This window comes from Neltuma alba, unplaced genomic scaffold (assembly GCF_004799145.2).
Source record: "Neltuma alba isolate B1F8T4 unplaced genomic scaffold, ASM479914v2 tig00011289_pilon, whole genome shotgun sequence".
Taxonomy (NCBI): domain Eukaryota; kingdom Viridiplantae; phylum Streptophyta; class Magnoliopsida; order Fabales; family Fabaceae; genus Neltuma; species Neltuma alba.
Window position 1 is genome coordinate 268,153 of NW_021635998.1, and position 20,320 is coordinate 288,472.

Here is a 20,320-nt window from a genome sequence, read left to right on the forward strand (position 1 = left end):
AAATTTTATGAGTTGGGAATATTATTCTATAGATTTTTCTTTAAATATTCAAATATTTTTTATGACACACTGAGTGGAGTAGGAAAAAACTTCAAAATTTGGTTGCTTGCAATGAGCTTTGTTGTTAGTTTCAAACTCGCATATAAATCACCGAGTTAATACGATTTCACTGAGTTTGAACGAGTAACAAGCCATTATTTACGAGTTTTCAATAAATAGGATTTTATATGCGTGTTAACACATTTTCTTGAGTTGAAAACGTGAAATTGGCGAGTTTAATGTGTTGAAACGCGACTTTGATTACCATGGCAGTAATTGATAACATTTAGTGACATGAAAATAAAATATAATTTTTTAAAGATAATTTTATCAATGCTACTGTGCTATCTAACTTCACTTATCAAACACCCCATGGAATTAAATATATGCACGCCGTCCGCGTAAATTAGTATTAATTGTTCCCAGAGATATTTTTCACCGGCCAATACAGTGCCACTGGATACTTCATTATATTATGCATTTTTAATGATCTTAGTTATTAATTTAGACTCAACAGAAAATAGAAACTCTCTCTCTCTCTCACTCACTCACTCACACACACACACACACACAGATGAAAGGTAAGTGCGATGAGCGAGAAGTCAAATTGATTTTGCAGGAGATGCATCCTTGGTGATTCACTTTCTGAATTGTTCATGCAATACAAACGGGGACATTGGTCCTTTCTCCTCAACTCATCTTTTAAGATGAGAAGGTAACCAAACAAATTACAGAATGTTCAGAGTGGTTTATAAATAACTTTTCAATCATGATTTACGAAATACAAAGTAAATATATAAAATGAGTTTTATCTTAACTCAAATAAAACATATCTATAACTATTTTTATAATAGTATACCCAAACTTTTTTTTTTTTAACAGGCATTCAGAGACAGTTAAATGAATCAACTAACTTTAATTTATCCCATGAACAATTAATAATAATAGCCAACCACTTTCCCAGTCATGTATTCCATACGTTGAAATAAATTAAGAAATTGGAAAATTCTTTAATTAAAATATATTGTGTCGGTATTTGCCTCTGTTGGTGTCATCCTTTGAAAAAAAGGGAGAAAAAGTAAAACATAAATTTTGTTAAGAAAAATAAGCAGAGTTAATTCTATTTTTTAATCCTTATAGTTTAATTGAATTTTGATTCTTATAATTTCAAATCATGATTTTTAGTTGTTATAATTTTATAAAGATTTGGTTTGAGTGTTAACACTTAACACGGTCACGTACCTAGGAACTAAATCAAAACTTGTTAAAACTTAAAACTATATGGACTGAACGAGTGTTAATTTCGGATGCTTAACTACATCAATTCAAACCAAGTATTTATGAAAATACAAAAAACAAACATCAGATTTGAAATCATGAAAACAAAATCAAAATTAAATGGTCAACAAGAAAGTCAGGGAGAGTGCCCACGGATAATAGTTTTTGAGCATGAGATCTGATGGAAACCAGCTCCGTTCCCCCACCCGCCTTCCTTCCAATCCACAAACCTCTGTGCGATTGGTTATAGTACCAACTACCTAGCTCTCTCTCTCTCTCTCACTGTTACTTCAGCTCTGGTCCCATCCGGAATTCTCCGAGCAGGAGGCATAACGCACACCACAAAGCATATTTTCCTGGAGAGCGTTTCTGAATCAACGTTGAAATTGGCGCATTGTCTTCATCTTCACTACCAAAATCCGTATCAATGCCTATTATCAGGAGCACAACCTGTGATATGAGATCGAGGTCCCACCGGGTGTTACAGGACGGTTCGGTGGAGCTGGTGGTCACCGATGGCCTGAAGCAGAGCTGCTGGGCCAACATACCACAGGAGCTTCTCAGAGAAGTGTTGGCCAGAATCGAAGCATCCGAAAGCTCTTGGCCTGCTCGCCGGAGCGTGGTGGCTTGCGCCGGTGTCTGCCGCACTTGGAGGTTCATCACTAAGAGCATCGTCAACACGCTTCAAGTTTCCTCGAATATCACCTTCCCCATCTCTGTTAAGCAGGTTTGTGAGCCATGCCTTGCAGAACCATTGGACCAAATGCTGGCTGGAGAAATTTTTTCCTTCTTTTACATCTCTTTTTCAGTATGCATGATTTCAACACCTCTTTGATTTTCGGTTTCTCTTGAAAGAATCCCAGGGTTGAGGATGAATGCTATTTATTGATAAGCAAGATTTTAGCATTTCTTGTCTTGTTTGTTAGCATATTTTTAGATTTTTTTGGTTTTGTTTGGCAATTGATTAATACTCTGTTCTGCTTCTTCTATCTCTGTTTTCTTAAATATTTTTCCTTTTCTTCAATTCAATCATTTACGACATCAACAGTTAATTCCTGTTTCATCAGTAAATTTACACCCACGCGCTGTTTTTTTCCTCCATATTTAGTATATAATTTGGCTAATTTATCATAAACGTTATAGATAACATCGAAGCTCAAAAAAAATTCTGAAAATATACATGCAAACCCACAATCGTGTGAGAGAGAAAGAGAACAGTCGTTCTGAGTAATATTTCAGCTCAGCAAATATTCAGCAGTGTTACTACTTGGGAACTGTACCTCAATGCTGTCATCCTAATATTCTAGTGTAGGAAGCTTTTTCTTTTTATGGAAGTTAAAGGAAATTACTAAGGCATTGCCAGGGATCATTTTTGGCAGCACCATAGCATCTCCATTGTTATTACTGTGAACCTTGGTCAGTGATGTTATCTAGATTCTTTACATTTATACACTCATATATAGAAAAGAGTGTGATCACGCATAAAGTTCATATCTTTTCTTTATCCTCCTTTGAGGAAAAAAATCCTTCTATTATATATAGCCATTTATATGATTTTTTTTAAAAACATTTATCATCTCTTTTTCTTTATCTCTCTCCCCAACAGCACTATCTGCACTCATTTTTACAATAGTAGAATATCTGAATTCTGGTTTGGCAAGAATATAATACTACCTCTAGTCTTTAATATAAAACCCTATTTGATTTTTATTTTAGTCCTAAATATAAAATTCCAATTCGTTTTGTCTCTCATATTTATATTTTTTTTTCTAAAGTAACCCTTGTAATAATAAGAGTTCTAGTCAATACACTTGATTAGCAAGGATATTTTAGAAAAGGAAACACCTATTTAGGATAAATAACTAACTCAACTTACTTTCTTAATCTCCTCAAATTAATCAACTGGCTCTTATAATTAGAACCAGAAGTAGTATGTTTTTGCTCGGTTTGTGTCAACGAAGCACCTTCATTGGGAGTTGGGACCATCCCCATTTTTCAGACCAAGAAGCAAAATGATAATGACCTCTAACTGAGGAGCAAATTGAGTGGCTACCTATGACTCCTTTTTCATTGAATGCTTTAATTTATTGTTTGCCTGCCCTCGAAGACATTACTCCAAGATTCCCTTGGTTTTAGGTGACAATGATTGGATATGATGTGACTATTGTGCTTGTCTTTTTGCTAATGAGGACATCAATTCAATTTATTTTGCCCTGCCCTCCAAGATATTTAACATGTTGGTTACAGTTTGTGATAAATTTTGACAGCATGGCCCGAGGGAAAATCCCCTCCGGTGCTTCATAAAGCGCAACAGGTCAACCCAGACATATTGTTTGTTTCTCAGTTTAACTAACGGTGAGAATATAGTCCTTTTTATGAAGGCTGAATTATTACGTTTTTGGAGCAGATGAAGTTAGATTATTTCTGTGTTAAATTCTGGAGCATACTTTTTTTCCTTCATTCTTTGGTCTTCTTTTCAATTTGCAGCATTAAGTGATGATGATGGGAAGTTTCTTCTGGCAGCACGCAAGTGTAGACGTGCCACCTGCACAGATTATATCATCTCTCTTGATGCTGATGATGTGTCAAAGGAAAGAAACACTTGTGTTGGGAAACTGAGGTGCACCTTACACTCTTAACTGAGCAACGTGATTTATTCTTCTTCATTCATTTCTGTGCCAAGACTCACCTTTGGGTTCTTTGATAAGATCAAATTTTCTGGGAACGAAGTTCACAATTTATGATGCCCAATCACCTCACAAAGGGGCAAAGACTACAAAAAGCCGCTCCGCTAGACTGGGAAATCTAAATCAAGTTTCACCCAAGGTTTCTACTGGTAACTGTCCAGTGGCACACATATTATATGAATTAAATGTGCTAGGCTCCAGGTAAGCATCAACTACAACAAGTTCATACAGAGGTTTTCGCGGGCTTGAAAGGAGTTGTTACACTATAATTGTCTTTGCCTATATCTTGTGTAATTTTTTTAGTATACAGACAATGCATACTTACATGGTGCTTGTAATGTAACAAGCAGGGGCCCAAGGAGAATGAAATATGTCATGGACACCACTCCTGCCACTGCAATTCAACCAGGAGGGGTGAGACAAGCTGCACAGACTGGGTTTTCTCCGACCAATGTTGAAAAAGTTCCATCATTCCCATTTTTTAGGTCAAAATCAAATAGGGTTGAGAACTGTAAATCTAGATCCCGGGGCAATGATGAGGCACTAGTGTTAATAAGCAAGCCTCCAAGGTGGCACGAGCAGCTCCAATGTTGGTGTTTGAACTTCAAAGGACGAGTGACAGTTGCTTCAGTTAAGAACTTTCAGCTGGTAGCTTCCCCAGGAAATGGACCTTCTGGAGCAGAACATGAGAAGATCATCCTCCAATTTGGAAAAGTAGGGAAGGATTTGTTTACAATGGATTACCAGTACCCCATCTCAGCATTTCAGGCTTTTGCAACCTGCCTCAGCAGCTTTGAAACCAAAATTGCTCGTGAATGATGCATGTTTCAACAAATATTCTTTAGCAAGACCAATAGCACACTGGCCATGGTCGTTTGGCAGAGCCATGCTGTGCCTGGGAAGTGTCTTAAGACTGAATTAGTTTTGCTTGGAGAACTTATAGCATAGATGATATTGATAACTAATAGAAAAAGATCGTTAGTCAAGGGTCTAATTTTTTTCCTGCGCTGTGTTTTCTTCCTTGTACAGTTTTGCAGGTTGCCAGTTGACGATGTTTAGTGGTTACTTCTTGTTCATGCATCTGGTGCTGTAAGGTTTAGGATTACCTGGTGGGAAGTGAGTTGATAGATTTGTAGATTGTAATTGGACGCAGTAAAAAGGGATTGATGAGATCAGGAAAGATCTCGTGAAATTAGAATGATGTTTTGGAACTTCCCTTTTCTTCCACACGTGTATCCTGTTCACTTTGCACATAGGTTCAAGTTTGTTGTCTATCGTCCTAGCAATTAAAAAAGCATAGATTTTCATGACTGAATATTTCAAAAAGGTTATTTTACTAGTTCTAACTAATTTTATAAATTCCTAGAATTTATTCTAATTTTTAATCCGTGGCTTTTCACAAATCCTGGATGACGCTCACTTGAGCTCTCTCTCAGAATCACATATTTGATTAAAGTATCGCGCGCATGTATTAATTAATTAGAAGGAATGGGCAAAAAGAGACAAAATCTGAAGCCAACACGGAACGTCCAAGCAGTTCATTTAATACTTTTTTTGGTCAGTTACAATCGCAGTTGCTATCCATTACGATACCTGATAAAGAAATGTAGATCATCCTTCATTCCATACGCTGAAGGAAATAAGAAAAATCTTGATGCCTGAATAAATTATTTCCCATCAACATATTTTCGCAGAAGCGAAGTCAAACGCCAACTAATTAAACTCTTGATGCACATAATCGTAACATGGATTTCAAGACGATAAATTCTCCCCATTAGATTGAAAAATTCTCTTAAAATCCAATATGTATAAAGAGCGTGATAACTCATGTACCTAGCCCCTTCCCTCAATACGATTTGATACCATAACCCCAAATTATTATACAGAACTTTAAAAAAAAAAAAAACTGCCATAATAGGTATGTAACAATGGCTACGTAATCCAGGATGTCATTATGCATCCTGATTGCATTTTGAAGACAACCCGTTCTTAAGCAATTTTACAACAAATTTTTATATACATGATTAACATAGATACGGATTGATCACTTTTAGGCTGCTTGCAAATGCTTGCTTGATTCTGAGCTTTTCACTAAGGATTCAGCGGCTTCTTCATCTTCAGCAGGTAAATCATCTGCATGCCATTCTAGTTGATTAAGGCTCTGAACAAACTTGGTGAACGAAGGAAAATGTTCGGGCGAAAAGAAGTAAGCCCCCATCCGATTATACGTGAACAAGTCCAACACACTATCTCCTGATAAGTTCTTCTTGATCTGTTCAAAATCCCCTGGAGCTCGAGCACTCAAAGAATTTTGCCCTGAAACTTTGACCCCATGCTCACTGCAAGCTGCCATAATCTGAGCAAGCAACAACTCAGGACTAGAGAGGGTTTCATTTGGCTGGTTTGCATCTGACAGGTCCATTCCAGGACAAATCATCTTACACGAGTTCTTAGCAAACATCTTTGCAACCGATTCATAACCATCTCTGTTAGCAGTGTTATAGAATCCTGCAGTTAGCTCAGAAGGATGAGATCGGGTTCTGTACCAAGAGTGCATCAGGGGCATTTTGCCATATACTGAAACTCCGCCGTCGAAAGTTTTAGCTGCTATGGAAAGGAGTCGATCACCATGAGCTACAAGCATATCAGAATACCAGGAAAGGAAGAAGTCCCCATAAGGAGACTCCCATGAGCCACCATCGGTGAAAAAGCCACCGGAATTTGGTGATTGGCCATAGTTAGGGGCATCATGAGGACCACCAAGCCCCCACAAAGGATTTCCTGATGCTTCAGCACGTTCTTTAAGAATGCGAAGCATGTTTTGGTCATAACACTGAAATTCCCCGACTCCATTGATATTTGGTAGCCTGTGGTGAGATGGATAGCGTAATTCTCCATCAGGTCCTAAACCCATGGAAATTCCCTGCAAAAAATTAATACTTTATCAGTCATATGCATCAACAAACTCTGTTAAGAGTGTAAAAAATGGTTCCAGAACAGAAAATTCTCACCGTAATTGTAGAGCCCATAAAATGAGAAAACGTAGATTTGAAGCTCTCACAGAAACTCTGGTAGACCTGCACCGCAGTCTTCCCATTGAAAACTGGAAGTTCATCAACTGCAAACGACAAGCATTCCTTATACTGCTGTCCTGATCGATCTGTAAAGAAAATGCCTGGCTCCGAATCACCAATCTGAGACACCCACTTGGGTAGGGGAATCCTTGGTGTTTTAGATCCATTAAAGCAAAGCGTTATATGGAGATTGAGACCTGCACTCTGAACCATCTCAGCAATTGCAAGATAACCTGACCATTCATATTCTCCCATGCAGTCTTTCTCAACATTTCCCCACCAAACTGGAAGCTCAACACCTTCAACTCCTAGTAGCTTCAAAGCTTTCAGACCAGCTGCAATTGCTCTAGCATGGTTTACTGAGTTGCAGTCAGGAGAAACAGCGTCGAGGGGCAACCCCACAAATAACCTAACACCATTCAGCTGCACCACCACGTTTCTAGAATGTTAGTTTCTTCTTCTTGTCGTAAGATTGACATTGGATACTGAGTTATTTTATTTAGACAAAACTTTGTCTTATCTAACACAAATGCCACAAAAGATTTGAAAGAAGTATTAAGTTTTATGGATATTTTATTGACCAGTGTCTATAATCAATAGAGAATTCAATTAATCCTAAGAGGGAAATGCGAGGTCTACATGTACCGTCGGCCCCCAACTATGAAAACGCCCTTCAGGCATTAATATCTTATTCTTAAGAGCACAATTTTATCTTTGTCCATTTATGACTTTTCCCGGACGGTAATGCATTATAAATGAAAACTCAAAGACAATTGATAGTCAAAGCCGCAATTATTCCAAAACGGAAGTTTGCTTTCTCCCATAAAATTCACCAGACACCATCCGAAGGAACATTAGTGCTCAGAAGAACCGCAAAACATGTGGCAAATGAACATGAAATAGGTATAGAAGCCTTTTTCGTAAAGTGTTACATTTGAAAATTTCTAACTCAAACAGATACAGTTCCAGGCATCAAGCTAGACGATTAACCAGAGCAATTAAAAGCAAGTAAAGAAAATCAAATCCTTTGTCAGCAACCAGACGCAGCACGCAATGAATAAGAAATTTTTGGCAAAGAAAACTCACCGATTTAGATGTTTTGGGAGAAGGAGAGCGATTCTCCTGGTGAATGGCATCAAATTGAAGAGCGTTCACAGCTAAGCGCAACCCGGCCTTCGTCGATGTGGGACTCCGACCAAAAGAGATCCTAGAATTCGAAAGGTAGAAAGTATCCTTTAAATGACAGAAGCGCACTTCCCTATAAGCGAATTCAGATTTCCCGAGCTTGACTTGAGAGCTCCCAATCACCGAAACCTCCATAGCCGGAAACAAAATTCTTCACCAACCAAATCGAAATTCTGAATTATCCTCTAAATTCTTCACAACCGAATCTCAAGGAAAGGATAAGGAAAGAAAATAGTGTGAGGGAATCAGAGAGAAAAAAGGGATAAAGAAAGAAATGAGGGAACGAGACGAGATTCCAGGGTGAGGGAAATATTGACGTGGGGAAGGGCGGTATATAAAGGAGGAACATGAGACGCGATTTTTCTCAGGAAGCAGGAATATAGAAAGAAAAGAAAAGGGCTCGCTGACGGATGCGCCACGTGTCGAAACGATAGGAGGCCAAAGTTGAGCCGCATATATAAATATATACTCCTCCTCTCCTTAATATAAGATCCATTTAACTAATTTGATTAGATTAAGAAAGTTAGGTAAATTAGTTAATTATAAGAAAAGCGACACATTTTTCCTAAAATACCATAATCATCTTTCTTAATACCTCCTCTCCCTCTTCTACTTGATTATGGTTGAGGGAGTATTCATAGGGGTAATTTAGAGAAAATTGATAAATATAATAAATGGGTCTTATATTTAGGACCAAAACTAACTCAAGAATTGGGTCCTATATTAAGGACCGGAGGAGTACTACCAATACCTCTTTTAACTTTTATTTCAGGAAGATCTCAATCTATTTTGTCTCTCATATTTATATATTTTTTTCTAATATAGTCTTTTTAATAATGATAGTTCTAGCCAATACACTTGATTAGTAAGAATATTTAAAAAAACAACACCCTTTTATTGTACTCTTTTAATTCTTAATATAAGACCTATTTAACTAATTTGATTAGATTAAAGAAGTTAGGTAAGTTAGTTAATTATAAAAAAATATAACACATTTTTCCTAAAACACCATAATCATCTTTCTTAATATCTCATCTCTATTTTCTACTTGATTATGGTTGAGGAAGTATTTATAAGGATAATTTAGAGAAAAATGATAAATATGATAAATGGGTCTTATATTTAGGACTAAAACTAACTCAATAATTGGATCCTATATTAAAGACCGGATGTGTAAATAACTAGCTTAACTTATTCTCTTAATCTACTTAAATTAGTTAAGTAAATATTATATTTACTTCGGATAAATATAATATAATGATGTACTACTAGGGACCAGCCAGACCTCGGATTCAGCACACCTATCATGTTGTGGATCGCGTTCGTTGAATTATCCTATTTTTATTTACTTATTACTCCATTATTGTTCTTAGCATGAGTTGGATATTATCCATGAAGTTAGTAATCAGGACAATTAAATAAAAACTAATCCAAGCACGCGTTAGAGAGTCAATGAGTGTGAATTATCACATCTTCATGCAAACAGATTAAGGTGCATGCACAGTGAATATTGCATAGAGAATTTAATTTAATGCATTTAATCGAATGGATAACGTAGGTGAGATTAGGGATTTATCATTAAATTGGGTTCAAGATTATTTTTGTATTAATCCTTATAGTCTTATACGACTATATAAATAACAATTTGTGTTAATATTTTTAAGTATAATACATTTTTTATTCTTAATTAATTATATGTCTCTTTTTTTTTTTTGCAGTTCATTCTCTGTCATTTATTTTTTCTTGCTTGTCATCTTTATAAATAAAAATATATTTTAAAAAATTTATATATTTTATATATCTATTATTTTTAACTAATTTTAACTAATATTTTAATTTATGCTATTTAGTGCTCGTATTACGGCTTTTTTACCAAAATACGATAAACAGTAAAACTTTTTACCGAATTACTACACTTTTAAAACTATTTACCAATATGCTACACTTAAAATCGTTCTTAGCAAGAACGATTTTGAAATTACACACAAGTCGTTCTTGGCGTGAACGATTTCACTTTAAAATTTTTTCTTAAATCAAAAAGTGAAATCGTTCTTGGCGTGAACGATTTCTGAAATCGTTCACGCCAAGAACGATTTCACTCTTACATGCAAAAATAAGAATCATTGACGATGCTCCGGTAAGGCTATAACATATATAGTAAATTTTACTTCATCTGACTTATATTGGATTAAAATTTGAAAACCCCGGTTTTTTTTAATTTTTTTTCAAATAGAGCTTGATGAAATTTTCTATCATTTCCTCTTCTTTTTATCTATCTCATACCAAACAGTACGTAACAAAAAAAGTTATGTTTTGATTGTAAATTTTTAATTGTAGCAATTAAGTTGTAAGACTAAATTATTATTACAGGCATAAAAGGCCCATGCCCAATACTTGATTTCTTGTCAAACCGAACAAATACCACACGACAGGCTTTTTTACCAAAATACTACAAACTGTAAAATTATACATCAATATGCTGCATTTTTAAAAGTATTTACTAATATATTACACTTAAAATCGGTCTTCAGGTGAATAATTTTTAAAGTCATTTATCTGGTGAATGACTTCTTCATAATCTGTCCTTGATGTGCATGAGGTGAATTAAAATCGTTCTTCTGGTGAACAACTTCAAAACTTCATCTGTTGTTGAATGACTTCTCCCCTTCTCTCCTGATTAAAATGATTAGTATAATGATTTATCAATTATTTGAATGACAAAATCATGACTATATAATGAGAGAAAAATGTTACAATGATGTTAAAACTAATTATGAAATAAGTATAAGATTAAAAATAAAAAGTAATAAATAAAGTTTAAGTTTATAAAGAAAAAATTATCTACCTTACTGATAGTGACTTCCAGTACCACATCTTGGCCTTCTTCTCATACGTTGTGGGCGTTGTTGTTGTATGTCAATTTCTTGAGCTTCAAATGTCTCATTTGTTTGTATAGTTGGCGTGTTCAAATCAAATCAAGGTGATTCATTTAAATGTATAGATTGTCAAGGAGTGACAAATGCTTCATTTGATGTTCCACCATGTTCAAAAATAGAAGCATTGTATTCAGCTGAAAATAATGCAGGATTATCTAATAAAGTCATGAATGGTTGAAATTGAGAAGGATTGGCTGAGTTGGAAGGGGATGATGATGAAGGTGCCATGTAATGAGACTCAAGTTGTGTAGGATCGATAGAGATGAAGGGGGATGATGGTGACGGTGATATGTCAGAAGCCTGAGTAAAAATTGGAGGTTCCTATTCCCTTGCATTTTCGTTTTCAATTATAGGTTGGGTAGACAAGTAACCACCTCGTCGCTTGCTTGGTCTATCACGAGGAATTTGTGGCCGAGGCAACTCAATTGTTGGTGGAGCAGGCTGAGGGTTTACATTAAAACGTTGTTCTCTAAGTGCAAGTAAAATGTTACGATGGTCGCGAGCAACCCTATCTCGATAATCAACACAACTAAGGCATGTTGAACGAGAATGAACAGGAAAAGTGAAATTGTTCTTGGCGTGAACGATTTTTGAAATCGTTCATGCCAAGAACAATTTCACTTTTTCATTTAAAATAAAAAAAATAAAAAGTGAAATTGTTCACGCCAAGAACGACTTGTATGTAATTTAAAAATTATTCTTGCCAAGAACGATTTTAAATATAGTATATTAGTAAATAGTTTTAAAAGTACAGTATTTTGGTAAAAACTTTTACTGTTTATCGTATTTCGGTAAAAAAGCCCTCGTATTACTTATACAAAGGAATTAGAATCAGAATGAGGTCGGCGACATGACAACGGAGCAATCACAGAATCAGAATAGGTTAGGAGTGGATAGGGAGGCCGCGGGACTGGAAAGGTGACGTGGGACTGGGCAAAAAGTGTGGGATTGTATATGGAAAGAAGCGCTAACTACTAAATTTAATATAAGAATTGATTAAAAATTAAATTTAATATTAAACATAAGATTTTTAATTCACTTTATTTCTTATCATTTTTTAGGATATATAATTTTAATAATTCAATACACATTATAAAAAATAATAGTTTAAAAAACAATACATATTTGTAATGAATAATTAATTTAATTAAAAATTTTAATATTTTTAAATTAGTTGTTAAACTCAAGATGGTAATTATTAAAAAGATGAAAGAATAAGAGGGTGAGGGAGGGGGAAATAATGGAGGGTGGGGAACCACAAGAGGAAGGGAAAGGCTAGGGATAAGGGAGAGGAAAGACGTGGGTGCGGTGCATCTGGGCAAAATGAGCTGACTCACTTCCACGTCATACCTGACCTGACAGCCTGACACCGCCCACCCTCGACGCCTCGCCCCAGTCACTCATTGACCTCTCCTGCGTCGGTTCTTGTTTCATTTGTATGGCCTCCCACGCTCTCTCTCTCTCTCTCTCTCGCTCTCTCCCCCCCCCCAACCCCTGACTGTCTCCAAGCCACGCGCTTTTTCTTGGACATGCGCTTTCTGCCTTTTATATTTTATTCTTTTTTTTTTAACCAGCATATTCTTTTATATTTATATGTTTTAGATATTTTGGTTTTCATGTTTAAATTATAACATACTCCCTCCCTCTCACCTATATTTTAGATGTAATTTTTTATTCATTTTATCTTTATTTTTACTTGAAGTTTGATAAGTTAAATCATATCATTTAAATAAGAATAAAGTTAAAAATTTTTATCAGTTTAGAATGAATTTAATGACTTAACTATATGTGAGAATTACTTATAAAAATATCAAATAATATGAAAGAGTATCTCAAATGGGGCGCACTACCGAGTTTGATTGAGTCTTGAACAAGGGAATATCAATCAAGTGACAAGTTGTATTAATAAAAGCCTAAATTAAGCTACGCTGATTCAGTGACTAGTAACGATGACCGACCTTAATTGTTATTAGTGTGCTACATTAGGCAGTTAGAAGATTCTTTGTTATTCTTTCTTTTCCACGTCTTTGTTTTCAATTCAATGCTACTCAACTTGAATTATGCTGCCTGTGCTCTTTAATATAATATTCATTTCAAAGTAAAGTTTTGAAACTCGTGTATTTAAACAAACTGATAAGAATGATATAAACTCAGATGGTAAACTCATAAAAGTTTATTTTTATTAATAAACTGATATTAAAAGTATATAATCAAATCATTAATATATATAAAATAAAAATAATTTCATTTAAATATATGTTAAATTTAAATAATTGAAATTATATCCATCAATGTTCATAATTTATCACATTCAACCAAAAAATTTCTATAAAATTCATATATAAAGTTACTAAACATAATCAATCCAAAAATTTAGCACGAGTTTAAGAGCGAGTTAACACGATTTTGTAAGCTTAAAACGTAAAAAATAATAAACTCGGTAAATGAACTTATAAATTTAATCGAGTTTACAGTTATCACATATTTAATATTAAATCGATATGATTTTATTAACTGAAAACGTAAAAATGTTAAACTCGGAGAATCAACTTGTAAGGTTGATAACAATATCCAGAAGTATAATTCTGCGATGTAAAATGAATCTTATATTAAGAATCATTGATAACAAATCTTATAAATCTTATGCTTCGAATCGTTTTGGCGTTTAGCAATGATGACAAGAGATATTTTAAAGTATTTGGCCGGTGTATTAAATGATGGGATATTCCTACATGTTTGTATTTGATTTTAATTAGAATACGTGCTACATGACATGAGCTTCATCCGCCTCTTCCGCCCCCTGATTTATGTAACTCGCCTGCTGCCACTGCCAGCCATGGCCAATTCAAATTGTTTCCAGTGGGGCCATTTCTCGCGGCCGCGTGACTGTCTAGATGTGGTCTTATTATATTTTTTAAAAAAATCAACGAGGACTTCCGAAATCTATATGCATATATTTTTGTTTTTGTGTTTGTTTTACCTATTTATAATACTCCTCCTCTGCTGGTCAAAAAAAAAAACACTCCTCCTCTTATCCATAATCTAAAACATATTTAACTAGTTTGATTATATTAAAAAAGTTAAACAAGTTAATTAATTATAAAAAAATATGATATATATTTTTTTTAAATACCATAACTGTCTTTCTTAATATCCTGCCTCTCTCTTTTTTTATTGTGCTTGAATAAGTATTGATAGGGATAACTTAGAAAAAAACTGATAAATATGAGAATTATATCTCATATTTAAAATCAAAATTAATTCAACAATTAAATTTTATATTAAAAAGTGAAAGAGTAGACTTTTATTGTCACCATGTTTCGCAAATTATTCCTTGCCTTTAATATCCTACACGATACGTATTATTACCAACGAATCAGCGTAAGCCAGTGCATTACACCATTAACAGAAGCATAAATTAATTAAAAAATAAAAAATTTATTATTTTGATAAAATTACTTTTCGTGAATCTTGTTTGACCCTAAATATTTTTAAACACGTTTTATATAAATCGAGTTAAAACTCATTTTATATATTTATTTTATATTTTATAAATTACTATTGAAATGTTAATAATAAGTCATTCCAAACTCAGTTTTTGTATATATAATATAGTCATTATTTACATTTTCCAATAAGTATTATATCATGTACTAGTATATCCCCGCTATAAAATATAAGAATTCTAATAAACCATATCATGTTATGAAATTAACCAACAATGAAAGTATATTGGAGAAGAGAAGTAGATAAGAAAATGAGAGAATGATATTGTATTCATTCACTTGCTTCACTTGCATCACAATACAATAGAATGCCTTATTTATAGGCATAGTCTTGCACATAAGTTACATTTGTACTTAAATGATAGATAGTGGACAATAAACCACATGAATATGAGTGGGGGGAGTTATAAGATTAAAGGCATAGTAGAAAGGTAATAGAGTAGTGGAAGATTAATGCCTAATGGAAGTAGTGGGAGTTGATGATGAAGTTGAGAGCAAGAGAAAGAAGAGGAGATGGACATCCACATGTTATAATATTCATAACACTCCCCCTTGGATGTCCATTATATAAGATATGTGCCTCATTAAAAACTTTGCTAGGAAAACCCAGTGGGAAAAAATCACAGACAAGGGAAAAAGAGTACAGCGTGTATTAACTCCCCCTCTTGATAACATCAATTGATATCCTTGAGTCTATGACATCTAATATCATGAACAAACTTTACAAATATTGTAATAGGAAGTGACTTGGTGAACAAATCTGCTAGATTTTTATTTGAATGAATTTGCTGGATATATTTTTCACCATCTTTTGGATATTGTGAGATAAATACTTCCTTTGGAATTACCAGCATGTGAATCAGAAAAGAATCTAGAATTCTATTCCAATGTCTTTGGTGAAGAACTATATCTTACCAGTAAGTTAACAGCAAATGATATGTGATGTCATACATGACTGATAAGATATGATATGGTACTTCTGGACCAAGTAGTTCTTCATCACCTTCTCAAAATATATAAGGTTCTTTATTCACCTCCACAAATCTCACAACCATCAAAGTATATAATGGATGTGATTTATCCATATAAAAACACTTTAAGGCCTTTTTTGTATCAATTATTTGATACAAAAAAAATCTCCATTTCTCAAGTATTCAATTTGCAATCCGAAGCAAAACTTTGTTCTTTCCAAGTCCTTCATGTCAAATTCTTTCTTTAAGCAATCCATGGCTTTTGTAGGCTCTTCAGGAGTTCTAATAATATATATGTAATCAACATAAACAACAATTATAACAAACTCATTTTCAGATCTTTTCATAAAAATGCATGGGCAAATTGGATCATTTTTATATCATTTCTTCAACCGATATTTACTTAGTCGGTTATACCACATACACCCTGATTGCTTGTGGCAACTTATTTAACTTAATCATTATTCTCAAGAATTTAAATTGTATGCTTCTGGCAAGTGAAATTCTTTAGGGAATTTCATATATTTTGATTCAAAACTATAAAATGGATCATACATACTGAAATTATTTTAATCTTCATAATATTTTATATATTGAAAGATTTTCTTATATATGCTCCTGGCATATTTTTGAATCCTTCAAGGATTATCATGTAAATTTTACTATTTAATGATCCTCATCCAGGGGTCATCTAGCAGGCACATTTCATAGTGCCAGATTATTCAAATATGTAAAATTATATCCACCACAAAGTAATATGTCTCATCATAATCACTTGTGAAAATCTATATTTTCACATAAATGTCTATATATTCTATAGAAACTTTATATGTGTTGGGCTACAAGCCCATTTTCACATATCGAAATAACATTTTTATCACATCTTTTCTCTTTTTCTTTTCTTCTTGGCCAAATTTATATCTACTTTGTATGATAGATCTATACATAAGATCCTTTTTTTATCATGTGATATTCTTATGAAAATCATTGTCGACAACTTTACCTTTTCGGTTCCATTTTTTCTTTTGTGACATAACTTGTTGAGATCTCTTTCTTCCTTTTTAGGTACCTGAACCTCTTCTGGGGTTTTATAATTAGTTATGTCCTGACACTCTTCTAGAGTACATGCCTCCTTAATACAACTTCTAAGTTGTATGCTCCTCTTTATTCAAGATATTTATATTGGAACCGATTAACCTCTCATGCTTCTGGCATGTCTTAATATTTAAAATAATTGGAGCATTTTCAGCTGGAATAAGAGATTTAAAATTTTTCATTCAAGTCAGTAAAATATTTTGTAGTATTTCATGAATGCAATTTTGATGAACTTCTGGTCCATACTAATATATTTGAGGATCTATATTTAATAGTAATAATGCATTCCATGCATTCTCTTTTCCAGCTACTCAATTTCTCCCCCTCATGTTAGGAAAACTTTGTCGAATAATAGTCAACTAATTATGTAGTATAAGTCTCCTAAATCCATTTGCTTTTTTTAGGAACATTATTTTGTTCCATTTAAAAACAAACAAAAGAGGAGGTTCTTACCCAACATATGTCCCAACTTTCTTTAAATATCCATCTATGTGCATTGTGGTGGATTGGTAAGAATAAATATTGCACATTTCAATCTTTAGATGAAAAATATCTTGCTCCTGACCAAAAGCCAATTTTATTGGGAGAATTTTGTTGCCTTGATGTCTATAAGTGCTGCAATATATCAAATATGCCAACACTAAAATGGAAAAATTTGTTCTCATAAATATTGATCAAGCTATTCACGGAGGCATTACCAAATGATTTTGCTAAGCAGGCTTTTCAATTTTAAAAGCCTGATATATAAATTCACTAGCATCTTTAAAATCAAGTTTTGGGAATCACATAGTCTGGAAATATTTATCTAAATAATCTTGCAAACTTCAGGTTGCAAATTAATGTCAATCATACTTCTTATCATTTTATATAGATGCATCTATCAAATATTGAATACTTGTATGGTTTATGTGCTTCTAAATGGGCGCATATATATTTCCAGAAATGTAGTGATCCATTCGAAAACAAAACATAACTAGTGATATTTTATAATCAGTTTTCTTTGAGAACAAATAGCACATACAAATTCTTAAAAATGTTGGCTATTCGGAAGAATCTCCTGGTTCTTTAATGAATATCAATACATAATATTCAATATTTTGTTGCATCATATAGTTTAAGATAATCAAACAAGTCATGCCAACAATAAATCTAATTATATTAGTAAACTTCTGGTTTATTGTACCATGTTTCATTACCAATAATAAATTTTTCAATATAACATATGATTGATGATATTCATTTATGAAAAATATATCCAATATCAACTCATATTTGTATTCCAACAGTTTTTCCCCTCAAGATTAAGTCATTCAAACATGATTCCTTTATTCATATATTTCATAAACAACTGCTAGCATATAATAGGTTAAAGCCAATAACCTATCTTTGGCTTGGATGCCCAAATACTTCCAAGTTCATATATAGTTACGGATTTTAATTCAATTGTACTATAACATTTACACTCTTTGGAGAACCAAAGTTGTGATATAAATCTATAGGTTATATTTTTCACTACTAATACTTTGTCTACTCATAAAGAAAAATCAATATTAGTTCTTCTGGAACTATATTAATACTATTACATCGAGTTCTTCAGGAACTATATAATTTAAGAGGAATATGAAAGACAACTCTATTTCAATATATTATTAACATAATAATAAATAATTATGAGTATCATAGATTTAACTTGCAATATACATAAAGAACACACAAAATGGATGAAGAACATTTAAAAATGAACTTTTAAAAATAAAGTACAAATAAGACTTAACATTCAAAACTTCTCAATATTGATCAAGGTACTATAGATATTTAAAATGTTCAAAACTAATATTAAATCAAATCATATAAATAAGATATAAATAAACAAAATATAACTAGTAACTTTTGGGTCTATTTGATCTATTTAGTTTTATATCACACATTTATCAATATCACAATATCAAATTCTTATAACAATTTGTTTATCACAAATCATGATAAATTTAAAGACTGGTAGAAATTAAATATTATACATATAGCCTTCTAGGCATATACTTATATGTTTTCTATTTTTATATATACTTTGGATATCTATCTTTCTTCACAACTTACTGCCTTCAGGCATTAAAATTAGCTTCGATATTTTCATAATATCACATGGTCTTTTTGATTCCACAACCATTTTTCTTTAACATTTGCTTTTCAATGAACTAATACATATTTGTCTATATGACTTCTGGTCATATTATAACAATTATTCATAATTTTATCATATTGATCATAGGGCTATTACTAATTCTGCTGTTATGATTCAATAGCCAAGCCCCAAGATTATTGTCCTTTTAGTTATCAGTTCCACTGATAGAATGTGATCATACTCTTTATCACTCTTATGAATATATTCTTTGCTCTCAATAGCACACCATCAATTTTCTCAAATATTAGTCTTCCGGACTATAACAAAATTTTCAGAACTACAAAGTTCTTTTGTATTGTTTCATTTTTAACCATCAATCTTCAAGACTTTGATATAGATTATCAAATTGTGACAATTTTGTCATGCCATCTGTTACTACCACAAGATGGTCTGTTATCAAATAATCATCAAAACGTGATGTGGCTTCTGGCCATCTAATCACAAAATCAAGAATATAATGGCTATTAGCCATTCATTTATATGTTTAATATTTTCTTTCTAAGATAACAATTAATTAATGTCGGAGATGATAATCATATATAATAATGTTATAGCAGATGAACATAAACGTCATAGCAAATCAAGAAGTATAAGGACAATAGGATCATAAAAATATAAGAAAATAAGAAATAAAAAAATATGATAAATAAAATATTCTGCTACCAATGAATCAATAGCGTTAATATACAAAACCACCATTTCCTCTAAATAAATTGGAGAAATCTTACCAAACTGTTCGGATCAAACTATCTTCATTCAACGAACAAAATTTCAACGTGTATCAACTAGGAGCCATGAACTCTGATGGTAGAGTCTCGTGCTGATAACGTGTTATGAAATTAACCAACAATGAAAGTATATTGGAGAAGAGAAATAGATAAGAAAATGAGAGAATGATATTGTATTCATTCACTTGCTTCACTTGCATCACAATACAATAGAATGTCTTATTTATAGGCATAGTCTTGCACATAAGTTACATTTGTACTTAAATGATAGATAGTGGACAATAAACCACATGAATATAAGTGGAAGGAGTTACAAGATTAAAGGCATAGTGGAAAGGTAATAGAGTAGTGGAAGATTAATGCCTAGTGGAAGTAGTGGGAGTTGATGATGAAGTTGAGAGGAAGAGAAAGAAGAGGAGATGGATATCCACATGTTATAATATTCATAACATATCATTATATGTTAAGAAAGAGGTGGACTTGATTATCAAAATTCTGACATTGAGAGAGCTGATACATCTACTTTGATAAATTACTTCAATAAGTTTATTTGAAAGACATTTCGTATTTTGCATTAAATCAATCATCCTCATCGCATCATCATTTAACAAAATTTGATTCAACACTTGAAGGAATCTC

The 20,320-nt window shown here is 33.0% G+C and overlaps 2 protein-coding genes across 2 annotated transcripts; one reads left to right on the forward strand and one right to left on the reverse strand.

The window, feature by feature from the left end:
* The first annotated feature begins 1,359 nt into the window (after nucleotides 1-1,359).
* On the forward strand, nucleotides 1,360-5,276 carry LOC114711405 (tubby-like F-box protein 3). The gene is made up of 5 exons (XM_028895796.1): nucleotides 1,360-2,044; nucleotides 3,585-3,672; nucleotides 3,805-3,937; nucleotides 4,026-4,205; nucleotides 4,355-5,276. The coding sequence occupies exons 1-5, from the start codon at nucleotides 1,745-1,747 to the stop codon at nucleotides 4,821-4,823; spliced, it is 1,170 nt and encodes a 389-aa protein (XP_028751629.1). The 5' UTR covers nucleotides 1,360-1,744; the 3' UTR covers nucleotides 4,824-5,276.
* Nucleotides 5,277-5,754: 478 nt separating this feature from the next.
* Nucleotides 5,755-8,576, reverse strand: LOC114711444 (inactive beta-amylase 9). Its single transcript, XM_028895849.1, has 3 exons — nucleotides 8,165-8,576; nucleotides 7,016-7,501; nucleotides 5,755-6,927 (listed from the first exon to the last, which is right to left on the reverse strand). The coding sequence occupies exons 1-3, from the start codon at nucleotides 8,396-8,398 to the stop codon at nucleotides 6,055-6,057; spliced, it is 1,593 nt and encodes a 530-aa protein (XP_028751682.1). The 5' UTR covers nucleotides 8,399-8,576; the 3' UTR covers nucleotides 5,755-6,054.
* Between the last annotated feature and the right edge of the window lie 11,744 nt (nucleotides 8,577-20,320).

Coding starts and splice junctions, on each gene's coding strand:
- LOC114711444 (XM_028895849.1), bottom strand. CDS start 8,398: ATGGAGGTTTCGGTGATTGGGAGCTCTCAAGTCAAGCTCGGGAAATCT. Junction 7,502..8,164: donor CTCCCAAAACATCTAAATCG/GTGAGTTTTCTT, acceptor GTGGTGGTGCAG/CTGAATGGTGTTAGGTTATT. Junction 6,928..7,015: donor TTATGGGCTCTACAATTACG/GTGAGAATTTTC, acceptor AATTTTTTGCAG/GGAATTTCCATGGGTTTAGG.
- LOC114711405 (XM_028895796.1), top strand. CDS start 1,745: ATGCCTATTATCAGGAGCACAACCTGTGATATGAGATCGAGGTCCCAC. Junction 2,045..3,584: donor TCCCCATCTCTGTTAAGCAG/GTTTGTGAGCCA, acceptor AAATTTTGACAG/CATGGCCCGAGGGAAAATCC. Junction 4,206..4,354: donor TTAAATGTGCTAGGCTCCAG/GTAAGCATCAAC, acceptor TGTAACAAGCAG/GGGCCCAAGGAGAATGAAAT.